General features: G+C 48.5%; 1 protein-coding gene across 3 annotated transcripts in view; it reads right to left on the bottom strand.

Moving 5' to 3' along the window:
* JCAD (junctional cadherin 5 associated) overlaps positions 1–14,835 on the bottom strand; it is a 40,288-nt gene extending 25,453 nt beyond the window's left edge. The window contains exons 1-3 of one of the 3 annotated variants that reach the window (XM_047065596.1): positions 14,774–14,804; positions 4,631–4,747; positions 1,974–2,312 (exon numbers count right to left, since the gene is read on the bottom strand). In XM_047065596.1, coding sequence (XP_046921552.1) covers positions 1,974–2,254 — 281 coding nt within the window. In that variant the 5' untranslated portion in view covers positions 2,255–2,312; positions 4,631–4,747; positions 14,774–14,804. Of the gene's footprint in view, positions 1–1,973; positions 2,313–3,353; positions 3,736–4,630; positions 4,748–14,773 lie in introns of those variants that run through there. The other 2 variants (XM_047065597.1, XM_047065598.1) reach the window with 2 other exon arrangements.
* Between the last annotated feature and the right edge of the window lie 2,502 nt (positions 14,836–17,337).

Genomic DNA, 17,337 nt, shown 5'->3' with positions numbered 1-17,337 from the left:
AGAACACGGTCGTCTGTATGAAGACATCCCAGTGCTACACGAAGCCACTGAACTGAGCACTTTTCATGACAGAAAGAAAGACTGCCTACAGATCCGATTATGCCTACCTACCTAGGGGCTGGGCTGTGAGTGCCTGGGGTCCCCAAAAACCTGTTAGCACAAAGGGGCTAGAAAGTCCTGAGCAAGTTGTAGACGAGCGTGGGGGCCACATGGCCCACACAGCATTCTAGAGGGGATTTTACTGCCTCCCACTGTGGGACCCAACTCTGATCTCTGATCCAGCCCTCTGAGATTGAGGGAGCCCCCACACAGCCTCCAAGGGCCATTTGTAGGGATTCCACTGCCCCAGTCTTTACCTCGTTACAAGTTGAGGACTTCTGCCCCTCAACAGTGGAAGAAAGAACTGAATCCACGAGCACATATTAAACACACTGTGTATCCAGCAACCATAACAAACTCCGTAGGAAACACACAAGAAGGGGAGACAAGGTACAGCCTCAGGGCCCCGAAATCCAAGGTGGAAGGTACAGATATACTCAGCACAGAGCTAGAAGCAACAGAGGGCAGGACAAAGTCCAGCACAAGTTTGTGTAGTGGTAATTACACTAATTCTCTAATTCTCAGCCAACTCATCCGAAAGCAGCCTCTTCCAAAATCCAGGGCGGGCGTGTTTTTCAGGGAACGTGGCCAAAAAGAGACTTAGGCCCAAGACAGTAGTGGACACAAGTGTGAGTCTGAAGGGCAAGGTTAAATAAAAGCAGTTTTACGTCCCTTTCCATTGTGGGTGTCGTCCTGAACCTGGCCACTAACCCTTGCCCCTAACCAGAGAAATGGTTCTGACGTGGCAACATAAGCCTGCTTTCACTGCACCGCGCACGTGGAAGGCAATCACCTTGGCTTTTACTCGATAACGACGGGGCTGAACGCTCTAAATTTTAAGAATGAACCCTCTCCCTTCTTCACCTGAAAGCCGTCAACCCACATGGAAAATCCTTTCTGGGAAAAGGTGAGTTTTCACCATGGAAGCCTGCTTCTTTCCCTTTAGACCGAACTCACTCCCCTTTTAAGTTTGCTTGGCTTTTTGTTTGTTTGTTTCCCTTGAAGATAGGCCTCTGCTTCCACTGGTTGCTTTGGTCCCTTTCTTGCCGGTTATGCACAATTACATAACCTGCTCTACAGAGGCAGAACCCTCCTCCTCCAGACTGAGCCTGGTCCTAACGCAGCCCTGGAGACAAACGCACTTTTATGAAGTGATGACAAGGGTCTCCTCTAGGTGGAAACCCTAGGTGCATGAGGTGGAAACTCCTCTAGGTGCATGAGGGCTACAGGGCTCCCCTCTCATGCGGCTCTGTGGCAAGCTGCCCAAATTCCCTCTTTTTTACCCCCCCGCCGGCCCCCCAGCCAACCCGCCCTCTTCTTTGTTGTAGGAAAACACCCACAGATTGCAGCTGTATTCAGATGGGATACCCACATTAGGGCCAGTGTGTGCAAGGGAAAGATGGGTTGGAAGCCAACGAAATTACACAAATGTACAAGAAGAAAGGTTTTCTTCTTCATACACGGAGGGGGACATACACCTATTCCAACTCTGTAATGTACGCAATATTGAAACATACTAATTACTAAGGAAGCCTGGTGCACTAGGAATGTGTGCCTGACAGAAACTAGCTTCTCCAGGGTTTTTAAATGATTCCTAGCGAAGGCAACGTGAGGAGATTCTAAGGGAAAACAGAGGGTGGGTATTAAAATGCCGTGGGTTTCCCATGACAGAATTCACCTGCTGACCACTGTTCATCGAAGGCCTCCCGTGGCCAGGCCCTGTGCTCAGTGCGGCGAACCCTGCACCCCCCCCCAACCCATGGAACGAAGCGCCCCTCTCACCCTTCCCCACCTCTCTCTGAAGGATCGGTCTTGCACACCTGCCGCCAAGTCCCCGAGACAAAAGAAAACGGCGGGCTCTTGTGGGAGCTTACCCCGCCTCACGAGCTCTAGAAGCAGAAGCGCTCTGGGGCTCCCCGAGGGCTCTCCGTAGGTGGTGGCTGTCTTCCGAGGCGCTCACGTGGCCCTTCCCCAGGGACGGCTTACTGGGGGGGGGACCCGCGGGGCCATCCTCGCACCCATTCAGCAGGCCCTGGCCAGCTCGCGTGCGGGGCCTGGCGTGCCGGCGGCCCTCGCGGTCACCGTCGTGTGGCGCCGGGATGCCTCTTGACAGCTTGTATCCATGAGAAATCAGGAGGTCCTCTACGCTGTACATAATGCGCTGGCTTCATGGGAGCTCGGCCGCCGGGACCGTCGCGTTGGCAGGACCCACCCTGAAGGGACAACAGAGAGGGTTCGTGAGGGGTGCCCGACTCTCCCCGGAGCTGCGGCTGACACGTCCTCCTCCCCTCGCTCCCACCAAACTCGTCCCCAGTTGGGAACGAATGAAGGAATGGGGATCGCTCCCCCTAAAATTCTGTCCCGTCTAACTCACTGGGGATGGTGCACGTGGCACGGGCTCTGCAGGATGAGGAGGGAAACCTGGGGACCCCACCCTGTGCCGGCTGCCTCTTGCAGAAGAGTCTGGACTAGCGTTGAAGCAATGAAATGACTAACAGTGTCCACCATTCCCTTGCCCCGGGCATCCAAAAACAACGGGCACGAGCAGTGAAGGCAAAATAAATACAGATGCGGAAGCTGCAATTACCACGTTGAGTTTCTAAAATGAGAAACTGCCAGTGTCCGGCTTTACCTTATTATACTTGTCATCTTGCAGCCATACCTTTTGCTCTCAAAGGGCAGAGCCGGATCTCTCATCAGCACAGAGCTGTGATCCACCCTGGCGCTCTGGGGGCTCTGGGGGGCGGCCACACCGGGCTGCTGCGAGCAGAGCCCAGGTCTCTGGGCGCATCGTGAGAGACCACGGGCCCGGCTGGCCAAGCCCGCACACCCAGCACGCTCCACAATCCCCAACTTCTCCCTTCCAACGTGAAATTGTTTTTAATTTTTTTTATGTTTGTCTTTTTTTTTTGAGAGAGAGAGAGAGAGCATGAGTGGGGAAGGGGCAGAAAGAAAGAGGGAGACACAGAATCCGAAGCAGGCTCCAGGCTCTGAGCCCGACGCGGGGCTCGAACTCACGGACGGCGAGATCACGACCTGAGCCCAAGTCGGGCACTTCACCGACTGAGCCACCCAGGCGCCCCTGTGACGTGAAAATTTTAAGACTCAGATTTCTCGCCAACAAATCCTGGGGCAGCTCTTCCATCTTGGAGCCACTGCCCAATCCCACTGTGGTAGATGAATTCTACTTGGGCAACTTCCCCAAGTCAACCGGCCCAGGGCAGCAGGACCACGGGGGAACAGAAGGAACCTACCTATGAGCACAGGTGTAAAACAGGCGGGGCCGTGTTTGTTTTTACCCAGGGGAATCTTCTTTCCCGTGGCTTCCGGCTAGTGGGGAGCAGCCCTGCGGCCCCGGAGGTTGGGCCGCGGGCCAGGCCTGCAAGAGCTAGGCCAGAGCCGGCCCCACTTCTCTGGTGGACGGAAACGGCGCCGTGGCAGCCCCCGCGAACAATGGCCAGGAAATGCCTGCCGGCCTGTGTGCAGGTGAAAGGGAGACACATGTGCTTCCTGTCGGGGGAATTCTTACGGGGGCCCGTCCCACAATTTTGCTGACCGGGCGCGTCCTCGCTCTTCACCACATGCTCCGTTACGGTGGCAGAAAAGTCCCGGCCATCAGCGCAGAGAGCATCGAACTCGGGAAGTCGATCACTTCCCACGAGGCCCCCACGTCTTATGGAAGGCTGACAGGCCCTGGCGGTTACTGTAGCAGAAGCCATTCCTGACGCTCCTGCTGCACGGCTCGCAGGGGTTGTACCACTTGGGCTGTTCACAGGAAGGGAAGGACCAGAGAGGCGAGCATGTGTTCTTGGATTCCACTGCAAGTCACTGGACTACGGTCCACAGGGGAAAGTGATCCCATTACAAACACAGGGAGGGCTACGGGAACACAGAGGCAAGGCCACGAAGGCGGCTCCCTGTTCTGTGCGGTGCTATACCCCCGGCATCTAGCACATAGCCTGCTCTCAATAAATAACTGTGGAATGAATGCACAAAAGGAGAAAAGGACATTTGAGCTGGGTTTTGACGAATGATTAGGAGTTCACTAGATAAACTGCATGTGCGTGTATGAGAGAGGGAATTGGTATATAGATCTGGGGTGCAAGTATCTCATTGTAGCATTTAGATCAGGGAGGGCCCCCATAGATCGGGGAGGGTCCCCCCCACTGACTGGCTTCATGTCGCACATACAGTCGGCACTACAGTAAGCCCTGGAATGTAGGTCTGATTACACTCAGTTTCTCTTACCGTGTCAGGCTCTTTAAAAGCCAAGTGTACCATGCAGGACACGGGGGGGCAGGCAGCGCCCACGGCACAGCCCCCTGCCAGTGTGCAAGGAGAGAGGGCCCTCACCAAACACGCACGCGGCCCCTCTTCCTAATGGGGAAGGAGATGGTCTGGTTGGTCCGGTATGGTCACGTCTGCGTGGACATTGTGTTTAACAAACCCTCAAGTGGCATGACGACCCAGGCCGACCCATAAACCTCTTTCCAAAAAGATTCAAAAGGTAAGAGCCATAACTCGAACTTACAGGTGTGAGGTCAAAAGCATACTGGTTATTGGAAACTCCGGACTTGTGTTGCCTCACGGAGGCCAGCTGCCTCTGCGGAGCGGGATTACAACGCACGCCAGCTTCAGGACACCGGGCCTAGAGCCGTGCGGGAGAACAAAGAGCAACGGGCATGACCCGCAAGCCCCACAACCCAAATGGGCGGTCCCAGCCACCACCCGATCCCCGAGGACTTCTCTCCTTGGGCTGACACTCTTCACCTTCTCATCCCGACTCTTCCCCTGGGCCTCCACCTCATTTCCACCCATGCTAAACACCACCTGAGACAGATCTGGGAACAGTTACATGGGTTTTCCAATCCCTGTCACCTTCTGCTTACTGTCTTTAGCATCCTCATCTACTTCAGACGGAATGGGCTGCCTCAAGAGGTAGCAAGCGCCCCATCACACGTCAGTCACAGCGGCCACCGTTAGAGGAGCTGGCTTGCTGAGGAGACAGGCATCCAATGAACTGGAAAAAAGCTGTCCCTTTTAAAGTCTCTTTCTGATCCTGAGATCCCAGCATTCTAAATCAACAGTATTTAACTTGATCACCCACCCACCGACTCACAGGGTGGCTGTAACTACAAATACACAGCAAAATTTGCCATAAATGTAAATTATTATAGCATTGGATTTAACAACTTCGAAAGGTATGGGTATGGCTCAAGTAACAAAGTATCAGGGGTGATCCTTTTAATCCTAGCGCTAATGCCGCTGGCACCCAGCCCCAGCTATGACCCCTGGAATAAGTCACTAACTATACCAAACCTCAGTTTCCTGATCTGCGAAATGGCAATGCTCCCATCTGCCCGTGCCACTAGACTGTTTGAGGACCAAATAAAGATATATAAAAGTATAAATCACCACGTAAATCCAAGATTGTGGATTTATCATGCTACCGTGGTTCTAGTTTGTCTCTGAAGGGTTACTACTTGCCTTATGGAAAGACTTCATATTAGTTAATTTTCGCCATGAAGTTTAGACCATTTCCTAATTCCTCTTGTATCCCTTGGGATCTGACTTTTGATTTCCAAGGCCAAACCTGCTTTATATCACCCACATATCTCATCTTTTGGGAATGGATATTTCGATCTCCATCCAAGTCACTTAGAAGAGTAAGTGGTACTTTGGAGAGCCCAAAACATTGAAGCACAATTCCTGAGTGCTTAGAAACCACCAGACACTCAAAGTATAATGAATAAGACACATACTTTGCCCTTGAGAATCTTACTATCCTGCTGTACAGACAGCAGGAAAATAGGCAGAAGAGACCCTAACCCAGTCTCAAGGGGTCAAGGAAGCTTCTGGAAGGAAGACTGAAATCCACCTCAAGGTAGATCTGCACTGTAAGATCACCCTGTAAGTGTGATTGTCCAGCCAGTTCATTTAAGAAATGTTTTCCTTCCCTACTTTGGTTCATTACCTTGTTCATCTAGGAAGAGGGATCAGGACAGTGCAGGTGCCTGGACAGATCTCAGGGAAGGAGGGGACTTTTGGCACCAGCTGGGCCAGGACACAAGAGACAAATGAGCTCACTTTAAATATTTATTTTTTTCATTCTGTGAATATCTAAATAGCATTCACACAGATGAAACATTTAACATAAGAACAAACATGTTCAGAGAGAAAGCACACTTTATTTCATTTTATGCTCCCAGCAAACTTCCTAAGGTAGCTACAGATGTCTCCATTTTGCAGACAAGAACACTGAGGCTGAGGGCCTGAGCCTGTAAGCGCAGATCGGAGGTTCAAACACAGGTCTGTCTAGCTTCAAAGCCCTCACTACTATTTTAGGCTTACCCATCTAAATTTCCTTCCTTGATGACAATAGAAGTTTCCTAATTTACCAAATACTGTATAAATATAAACAAGGAAAAATGAAAGGCATGGTGACATTAAAGTGCAAAACTAGGGGCGCCTGGGCGGCTCAGTCGGTTGAGCATCCGACTTCGGCTCAGGCCATGACCTCACGGTCTGTGAGTTCAAGCCCCGCGTTGGGCTCTGGGCTGACAGCTCGGAGCCTGGAGCCTGTTTCAGATTCTCTGTCTCCCTCTGTCTGCCCCTCCCCCACTCACGCTCTGTCAAAAATAAATAAACATTAAAAACAAGTTTTTAAGTGCAAAACTATACTTAAAAGGAAAAAAAAAAATCTCCTTTCTTCTCTTGGGTTAAGATGGCTCTTCTACAGGATTCTTTCCCGATACACACCAGGGCACACACACATATGTACATACTCACACACAGCCACAAGGCCTGATGCCTCACTTGACTGTAAGGTTTCGATGGCAGTGTTTGTATTAATTTTCAATGCCCAGGAATAGGACTCATTCACACATAGATCACGTCATTGCTCTGTGACCTTCAGGAGCCCTCTTTGGTCATTTTTGGATTCAGGCTCCTACAGAGCTATCGTGAAACCTGTTGTGTGAATTGGAGAAGCAGACAAACTACAGCTATGGTAAATGGGAGAGGAGTGAGTAACCTCCAAGGAAAAAAAAGCCACCTAAATTCTAAAACAAAAACTATCGATCTAGAAATAGTCACTCTTATCTACAACACTGATAGAATTTGGGCTTCATCTGGGCAAGGGGAAACCACAAAAGCGTCTGGGCGAGCAGGGGAAAGTGTGCCTGACAATCAGTATGGTGGGAAAGTGGACAACTAAAGTGGTTAGAACACAGACAGACGTGCAGACGAGCAGTTATGTCTCTTCTCTTGTAACATGCAAGGCTGGTAGCAGAGGAGATGGGGGAAAAGGAGTAATACAAGTAATTTTCAAGAAAACAAGTGCAATGTCTTACTTGGTGACTAAGATAATGGTCATTTAAGAGAAATGCGGAAATCAGAAATAACTTATCAGTTGGAGAAGATGACAGGTAATTTGATTTTAATTTAGCCAACCCAGTCCCATAAATTTTTTTCTCCAAATCATTTTTGAGTGGATTTTTATCAGATTATTTGTCCTGTCCAAAAAACCGGAATGAGACCACTTAATCTTATTTTGTGGTAGATTTCTAAGTTCTATTCAATATTAGCCATTAGCATTTAAGCAGAGAGCTGTCCACCCCTTCATTGTAGGGATGAATTTCTGTTTCTCCATGTTGTTCAATATGTATCTGTTGTGTTGAATTGAGCGTGAGACACTGCACAAAAGAAGGGAACATCTTTGGGCTTCAGTCTTCTCTGAAGGTTCTTCGGAGTCCTTCTCGTTCTAGAAATCTGTCTGTCTCTCTAGCCTATTCACCCTTGTGATGAGCAGCATGTGTTTCTAAGTCAGCTGGCCACAGTAAAAAGGGTACAGCTTGTGGCCATGACACGGAACAAAGCTAAATAGGTCACACGAAGACAGAACCTCTGACCTTGGCCCCATTAGCACCCATAGAGGCCAACCAAGAGAGCTGAGCAAAATGGTCACACACGAAGAAGAGGAAGAGGAGAGGGTGGGGGCTGAGGCCATGGAGTACACCATCCAGCAACTCTCCACCCAGGGGTCCCGGAGGGCAGGTGTTGCACACTTATTCCAACGTAGGTTGGTCAGGACACTTGTTTTACACTGAATGTGCTAGGCACTGGGCTGCACTAAAGAACATAAAGACACAAGGCCAGCCAACACCCTCCCTTGCAGATGCAATGGTCTAGGTTGTAGTATGTCGATTAGGGGCTCATCACCAGGATAGACGTTGGCAAATGGATGTTATTTCATAACAGGTACCAGTTCCTCCTCCCTCTACAGCCTTAAAAATAAAAATAGTTTTTGTTCTCGTATTTACAGTTGTAAGGCTCCCCACCACAATGAAATAAAACTATTAATAAGCTCATGAGATCAACCAAAACTCTTCTTCCTTTTAAAGTTTGCCTAGAACATGCACTGAAAATAAAGGAAAAAGACAAATACCCAATTAAAAATGTAAAACAAATTGGGAAACCTGGGTGGCTCAGTCGGTTAAGTGTCCGACTTCGGCTCAGGTCATGATCTCACGGCTTGTGAGTTCGAGCCCTGCGTCGGGCTCTGTGCTGACAGCTCGGAGCCTGGAGCCTGCTTTGGATTCTGTGTCTCCTCCTCTTTCTCTCTGCCCCTCCCCCACTTGTGCTCTGTCTCTATCAAAAATAAATGTAAAAAAAATTTTTTTTTAATGTAAAACAAATGATCACTCTCACCAGTAATCAAAGATACGTAAATTAAACCCAAATGCCATTATTCACTGGTCAAATTATCAAAGTTTCCAGAAGGCAGTATTTGTCGGTACGGGCATGGTAAGCTGTAAGGGTTCTCCTATTTGTGGGGGTGTATGAATGGGGAGGGGGGAAGTATCTGTGTGTAAATGGGTATTTCCTTTCTTAAAAGTGATATGTTATAAAATCTTCAAAAACCTGAAAGTCTAATAATCTCATTTCCTGGGATCCATCCTAATGAAATAATCAGAGATACCCACAAAGTCTTCTATAAAGAGACTTACCTGAGTTTCAATTATGATGACAAAAAATTAGGCCAAATAAATGTCCACTTGAGATATGGTTAAAAAAACAAAACAAAACCCTGATGCATCCACACAGTAGACTAGAATATGTACACACATGTATAAAATTATGTTTTCAGATATACAATGGCACAGGGAAATGCTCATGGTACCACGTTAAACAGAAAAACAGGATACAAACCCTACATTCAGTGCAATAGCAATTTCACACACACACACACACACACACACACACAGGAGAAAAATCACCAAAAGGAAACATATCAAAATGTCAACAGTGGTGTTTTATTCTGGTTTGCTTTTTTTTTTTTTTAATGTTCTTATTTATATTTTACTGTATTTTACAGTGACCTGTCATGAAATGCATTTGGTAGAGCCATATGAAGTAATGCCGTTTTCAAGGAAAAAATGGCCACATGCTGACACTTTCATGTACTTTAACTTGATATGATCTCACCATCAGAAAAAAAAAAACAACTTAGGGGTGCCTGGCTGGCTCAGTCAGTAGAGCATGTGACTCTTGATCCTGGGCTTGTTGAGTTCGAGCCCCACGTTAGGGGTAGGGTTTACTTGATTGATAGATAGATGGATAGATGGACAGATAGAAAGAAGAACAATTAAGAACAGTTTCTTAGGTAGGATTAGGAAAATGTATCTGTGAAAATATATTACGTATTTGGAAGGCTCAATGAAAAGAAACACTGAAGAAAAAAATAAATGAGCAATACATTACATAAGGTTCTAAGGGTCTAGTATATGGCACATGGGTCTTATCTGCTACAGAGTTTCTTAACCTGTTTCCAGGAAGCCTAAAGTTACATGTTCTGCTGATAAAAATCTAATACAAGATTACAAAACAGCATTCTAAAGGTCTTGATTAGACATTGTTACTCTTCTAGAAAACCTAAAACTTCTCAGTTGTGTTCACTGACATTCCATATTTAAGATGTAATTAGTCCCTCAAGTTGTTGGCAGTTCACTGTAAATACTTCTTCCACTGACAACTTTTCAGTCTAATGTTATGATTAATATATAACAAAGTACTTTCTTTAAACAAGAGGTAAATAGCTAAGACCTAACAGCAGGATGAAGCACGTTGCTAACTGACACATGGATATTTACTGCTTTCTATGTACTTTATTATGAACAATAGGATTGCCATTTCTCTTTTCCATCTTAGTGAAAGAAAGAACTCAACAGTTTCAGTGTAAGCTCTGGCGCGGTGAAGTGCTCACACGCTGTTGTTACCATACCACAATACTGTGATGACCAGCTCTTGTCGGGGCACTCAAGTTGTTAAAATCTTCTCCACATAAAAAGCATATTTAATCTGTGAAGTAATAATTTCAGTATGGCAACCATTCCTGAGTTAAGTTTCTTTAGGGTGACAAAAAAAAAAAAAAAAAAAAAAAGGAGGTGGAAAACTTGGGTCTCAGATCAAAAGGACTTCTGGAATGCTAATCTTGCTGGGTTGGGTCGGTGTTAAGGCACTGATTCCAAAACAGAGAGAGACAAGGGAAACAAAGTACCAAATGTTATGCACTTTATTTTTTTCATAAATATTATCTCTTCTAACTTCTTTTTTGTCTTTTCCCCCAAGACCTGAGTGAACACACACACACACACACACACACACACACACACACACACAAGCTCCCGTCTTCTCTTTCACCTCTATGTTCGGTCACACAATTATTGCTTTGGTGACCCCACCCCCTTTTTATGAGACCCTAAGTACCTCATTAACATTTCTGAAAGATTAGTAGTCATTAAGAAAAGGAGTGAAATTGGATAAGATTTTTTAAATCTTCTGGAATTTCTGGCTATTTGCGAAAATAACCATAAAACTTACAATAGACTAGAATTTAATCCCACTACCAACATGCATGTCAAACTCCACATGTAAAGATTCCTGGAATAGTCTATTAAACTTAGAACACACTAGTTTTCTTTGAAAATATCTTGAGAACACAAGAGCCAAGGTTTTATAATAATGTTAAAGTTTAAATCATTTCATAAAACTCATAAATTATTTTCTAATTGCAAAAGTCATGTAAAGTTATTCTAGAAGTAAACGCTGCAAAATTCAGTGTTGAAGAAAAAAGAGTTCCCAGTAACCCCACTGTGCCCAAGAGATAACCACCAACAGTTCGGTTTCTATCTCTCCTATTCTTTGTATACATGCAGTTGCTTTCTCACTCTCCTTTTTTTTTTTTCTTCTTCTTCTTCGAAATGTATCTTGGTGTCTCTTCATTCTTTCATTTACGTACAGAAGAAACAAGCTTACAGGTAAGCTACAGAGAGATCACCAACAAGCAGCAACTTACAAGGATATTTCATGGTCTAATAATTAATCTTTACTAGTTTAGGCTGCCTGTGCCCAACTATATTATCTATAGAAAGTTTTTGGAGAATATATTTAAAGAAAGTAAAGGTAACAGTCCAAATTCTAAACAAGATACCACAAATTTAAATCAAGATAACTGACGTTTCAGTATCAGGGCAGTTCCTGTATTTTTTACATGAATGTTAGTGGTTAAAGGATATATCAAAGTACTGGAGACCCATCTGCCCCCCCCCCCCGCCCCGCCCCAGGCTGCTGGCCTTACCAAGTAAGTGTCCCTCAGCACTCCTTAAGTTGGTAAGCTCTTGTAACAAAACACAGCAGCAAGGTTTTAATGAGTGAGAGAACCCTTCCCATCCAAAAGGTGAAAAACAACATCTGTTACCAAAAAAGTAAGTAAATAAATAAATAAAAAGAAACAGCGGTAATGGGATCAACGATAGACCTAAAGGATTTCAGAGGCATAGTCTTCGCTTATCAAAATCAAAACCACAACAGAACAATTGTTTCAACGCAACACTCTGTGTTCTAAACTCTCTCTAGATTAATTAGCGTGAAATCCCGCCAAGCTCATTAAGGGAGAAATTCTGGACTCCTACAGCACGACTGGTGTTTACTGTCCTCCCAAACTACAGGACTCTCCAACAAGGACAATGGGAACTTGGCGGAACCACAGACTTCTGGGCTGTCTTTACTGATAGCATTTCTAGTTTATTTTTAAGCTGCATTTAAAAAAAATTATAGTCCAAGGATCTTTTCAGATTTGGGTGTTTTTTTTTTTAAATGGAAAACCGGTCCTTATTTACTCTCCTTGTGTACCTCCAATCTCCAGTTACATTTTTTTTTTAAATTTTTTTTTTTCAACGTTTATCCATTTTTGGGACAGAGAGAGACAGAGCATGAACGGGGGAGGGGCAGAGAGAGAGGGAGACACAGAATCGGAAACAGGCTCCAGGCTCTGAGCCATCAGCCCAGAGCCCGACGCGGGGCTCGAACTCACGGAGCGCGAGATCGTGACCTGGCTGAAGTCGGACGCCCAACCGACTGCGCCACCCAGGCGCCCCTCCAGTTACATTTTATAGCTATTGAACAAGAAGCCATATGCCTCTGGAGTCTGTGACGACTCAGATGCGTTATTAGCTAACTCTGATTAGCTTGTCAAGTCCTCCGGAGCATGTGAACACTCAGGCACTTTAAGTTATAACCCAAGGAGGTAGAAAGACAAAAAAATTTTGGTTTGTTTTTTTTTTTCTCTTTTTCCTGGCACAGGCTTTCTCCGCCCACCCAATCCCCTTAAATCTCTTGGGCCTGCCAAGGGCCTGACCTTCCATTCTCTGGAGCACAGGGTGAAGTTTGCCAGGAGGAAGGCCCAGCAGATTAAGGCCTCTGTTCAACAAATATTTGCTCACCCACTCTTGTGGGAGTGAAAACTGTTTGCTACAAGTTGCCTCCCCAGAGTAATAGTTAGGGACCTGCAGGATGCCTGTTTAGTTGGTGGCTAAGAATTAGACACCTAATAGCAAGGTAAATAGAAAGTTCAAACCCACACAACATTATGAAAAACCACATGAATTTACCAAATTCCCAATTTCACATGAAAACCATCACAATTCTCCTGAAATAGAATCCGCATATGAGTTCCAAAACACTATACACGCTTGCCTTGCCAAAGGGCCATAATCCAGTCATCTTAACTTCTAAAACTGCCTGACTCAAGGCACTGTTTTCCTGAAGTTTTACCTGCATAGCCTGTGACCACTCAGTTTTGAATACTGAGTCTGCCATTTTTGCCTAAGTATTTCGGGCAGCCTGACCCCTCCCACCCCATCTTCCAACCCTCATCTCAAATCCCTAGATGTCTGTTCTTTGCAAATCTGAAAAGACAAAAAGCCAGAGAAGGAAGACCTGAAGATGCAACACACACACACACACACACACACACACACACACACACACACCCTTGAAATTGTGTGGTCCACATTACACCATCCGTCTCCCTAAGACAGGCCAGGCAACTAGACTAAGGGAGGGAGAGGTGAGCATGGGGGTAGAGGGAGGAGATGCCGGGGATGGCCGTGAGGGTGGCAGGGTGTGTGTGTTGGGAGGGGGAAAGGGAGGGTGATCTGCCTAAGCTATTTCCCCAAAGTCCTCTGCTCCTAGAGAGCACGGATGAGCAAGGAATGGGGCATGACCAGGTCGCGCTGGCGAGGAGTTCTCATTTTTCTTTTTTCCAGTAGTGAAATCACAGCTCCTTTCTCAAAACCCCAGAGGAACCCAAGGGGGCTGGGCTGCTACCTCCAGTGACAAGGACCAAGAGCGGTGCTGAACCTCACTGCGGTCAGGGCATCTAGGCAAACCCGGGCATTCTAGGGTGAACTGATGGCGACGGGGGTGGGGTGGGGGTACTCAGGAGATCCAAGTGCGAAGACCCGGCGCAGGCAGGCAGGCTCCAGATCCCATAAACGAGCTGATTAACGAGATTTACAGCACTCTCAGGCGGGGCTCTTTCCTTTCTCCCACCCTTTTCTATCCCCCCCTCCACCCCCAACTTAACCACCAGCAGCCGGGGAGGCCAGGCAGCCCCGGGCAGTTGCTGGGAAGCAGCGGCGATTAGCGCCCTAATCCCGGGTCCTGACCCGGCAAAGCGGTGGGCGCGGAAGGCCGGGCGGAGACCCGAGCAGGGAGCGCCGGGCGCGGCAACGAGCTCCCAACGTCCCGCGGGCAGGTCCGGACTGCCGGGGGGGGGGGGCGGGGGGGGGGCGGGTAGGGGGCCACCGTGGGAACCGAGGACCTCGGAGACTCTGAGCAGCGGCTGTCAGTTCCTGGGGTGCTGTCCGCGAAGTCGGGGCGCGCAGGCGAAAGAGCGGGCTGGCCGGAGCCGGGCCGGCGGGGAGGACGCCGAGAGCCGAGGCAGCGACCCCCGCCGTTCCGGGCCCTCCCCGCGAAAGGGGCCGAGCGAGCGCTAACGCCAGCCGCGGCCCTCGGCGCGGGACCCGCGAGTCCCGCACCCGGGCTGGGCACCTGAGGGGCGCGGACGCCCCCTCCCAGCAAAAGCGAACGCTCCCTCACCCCGAGGCTGCGGGCGTGCGGCCCGCGGCGGCCGGGCCGGGCACCGTGTGGGACGCCCGGGGCGGGGGTGCGGACGCCCCCCAACGCCGGGGGAGGCTCGCACCGGAGCAACGTCCGGGCTGGAGAAGTTGGGGGCGCGCGCGGGAGGCTGGGGGCGAGGCCCGCGTAGCGCCGTGGGAACGGGCCAAATGGGCGGCGGGAGTCAGGAGGGGCGAGACACACCGGGACTTACCGAGCGGCTCCCTCATGCTGCCCCGCGCCGCCGCCGCCGCCGCCGCCGCCACCGCTCGGGCCGGCCGGGGACCAGCGCGACCCGCCCCGCTTGCAGCCGCCGCGGCGGAGCATGCCCGGAGCCGCCGCCGCCGCCCGCCCCACCCACCGCCCGGCCTCGCCCCGCCTACATCTCCTCCCACCGCCCGGCCTCGCCCCGCCCACACCCCCGCCCGCCGCCCGGTCTCGCCCCGCCCACATCCCCGCCCACCGCCCTGCTTCGCCCCGCCCATATCCCCGCCCCGCCCGCTAGGCGGCCTCCAGGCTCTGGCTCTCTCCGCGGGAGGGCGGCACCCTAGTAGGGAGCCTAGCTCACCCGCCTCGGGTGGGCCCTGCGTGGGTGGGTCTCCCCAGAGGTACAGGTGACTGGACCTTCTCTCTCTTTCCCTGTCACTTAGGTTTGAGCGGCTTCAACCCTGTGCGAATGTCCACACACACACACACACACACACACAGATACATACAAAACAAAAATATTCGTATACACACTCGTATATAATTACGCAAAGATGCACATAAACACACCCATATGCAGTCACACACAGATGCATACAAACACCCTCATTCGGTCACAGGCAAACCCACACACATATACACACTCACACTTACACAAAGACACACATACAACACAGACACACACAAACACTCATACACACGCACTTTCAGAAAAACACAATCATGGAAGGTGTGAGGAGCAGTAAATAATGCCGGGGACAACAGCTTAGTGCTTGGGATTTCCTCGTTTAAAAAAAGACCTCTAAGAGCCTTAGCTATAGGCTGGAGACTTAGAGGCCAGTTAGTTTATCCTCTCTTGTGATAGATGAGGAAACTGAGGCTAGGAGTAGGATTTGCCTAAAGGCAAGAGTAAGGAGGAGGTCAGAGGGAGAGTTCAGAGCAGAATGAACAATTATTCGTAGCCCACTCCACGTTTCCCTGGCAGCAGTGATTAGACCACTGCCAGGTCCACTCAGGGGCAAAAGTCCTTGTACTTTGGAGAGTAGAGAAAAGACATGAAGCGTTCAAGTTTGCTGATGAGTTGGAGAGAGAGAGAGGGTGTTGGCTAAGTCAAGTCCAAGGGGCAAGCATGGATGGCAGAGCAGACTGGAATCCCAGCAGAATTTTTAGGAAACCTCTTAGCCACACCGTGGATTTAGTGTCAGAACAGCATTAACACATGAAGCTGTTTGCACTGTCACCATGGGCGACCCCGGTCTGAGGATTGTTTTCTTTTGATCCTCACTACCGGAACTGGGGCTCAGGGAGGCACACAGAAGTTGCAGAATCAGGCCAAAGACCCTTGCCCTTAACGCTGACTATGGAAGAGTATATAGGCCAAGAGAGCAAAAGAGCTAAACACACTGGAAAAGGGAAACAATCAAATCTGATGCTGTGTGTGTGTGCGTTATCTACCGCACATCAAGCATACCGGGCAGACGGTGCAGACAGGGCAGCGTGATCAGGTGCTCAAGGAAGAAGGTGTGGATCCCGATTTGGGGTACTTCTGCCACTTTCTAGATGTGTTACTTTACTTCTGTCCACTTCAATTTCCTCTCTAACAAAATGGGGATAATGACAGTGTTCACCTCCTAGGAAATGAGAATTGAAGGAGGCAAGTAAGGCCTTTTGAGCACTCAGCATAGTCCTGGCACATAGTGAAAATGTAGAAAGTGGCAGCCCCTACCATGGAAAGTTCTGTGGGCTGGAGCCGGCAGGGGAGGCATTCTGGAAGGGCACCCTGGAGGACAGGTGGGTTGCGTCTAGGCAGAGGCAAAGGGTATCATCTCCCGGCTGGAGGAGTTAAGATGAGAAAAAAAGACGATGAATTGCAGAGGCTTTTCTGGAAAATCATAATCATACACAGTGGTGACATTGCTTCTTGCCATAAACACATCTTTCAGGGACAGAGTGCTTCAGTGACATACAATTCCCATTTGTCCTCAATTTGTCAAATCAATGAAATAACTTCTTCTTCTTGTGGAATGCCTATACGTGCCCAGCACTATGCAGACACATATGGAGCTCAATATTCCTGCGAGATCATTTCTCAGCCCGAAAACTGATTAGAACAATGTTATATTGTTGGGTTTCTGGGTCACCCCCGCAGAAGTTTTATAATGTCACTGAAATGCTATATAGTTGCAGGAGAGAAAACACGGAAGCAATACCAGCAACTAGGCTAAACATACCTAAATAAAGTTTAATAAGAAGTTGTGTCTCAGCAGAAAGGTTGGTAAAGGCAGATTTCATTAGAGGAAGGTAATGAGATTGAGATACTGTAGATTCTGAAGAAGATGACGGTGCAATTTCAAAGATTTTTGTGGTTTCTGAGCACTGGCTCTTTATCATGACAACCTCATTTCAAGATGTTTTGCTTCCCTCTTTCTCCAGCACTGATGTGTCACCAGCCCTGTTCTATTGCTTCCCAACCATGACTAAGGCCATTTCAAATGAACAAGCAAATGAAAACATGAGGATAGAAGGTGGTGGAGGGGCTGGAGAGCGAGGAGAAAGGTGGGAGATTTTTTC

The sequence above is a fragment of the Lynx rufus genome, unplaced genomic scaffold (assembly GCF_022079265.1).
Source record: "Lynx rufus isolate CCGP_SWC_20201006 ecotype Redwood Valley unplaced genomic scaffold, mLynRuf1.p SCAF_7, whole genome shotgun sequence".
Taxonomy (NCBI): domain Eukaryota; kingdom Metazoa; phylum Chordata; class Mammalia; order Carnivora; family Felidae; genus Lynx; species Lynx rufus.
Note: the sequence above shows the minus strand (reverse complement) of the source record. Positions and strands in the feature narration are given on the sequence as shown.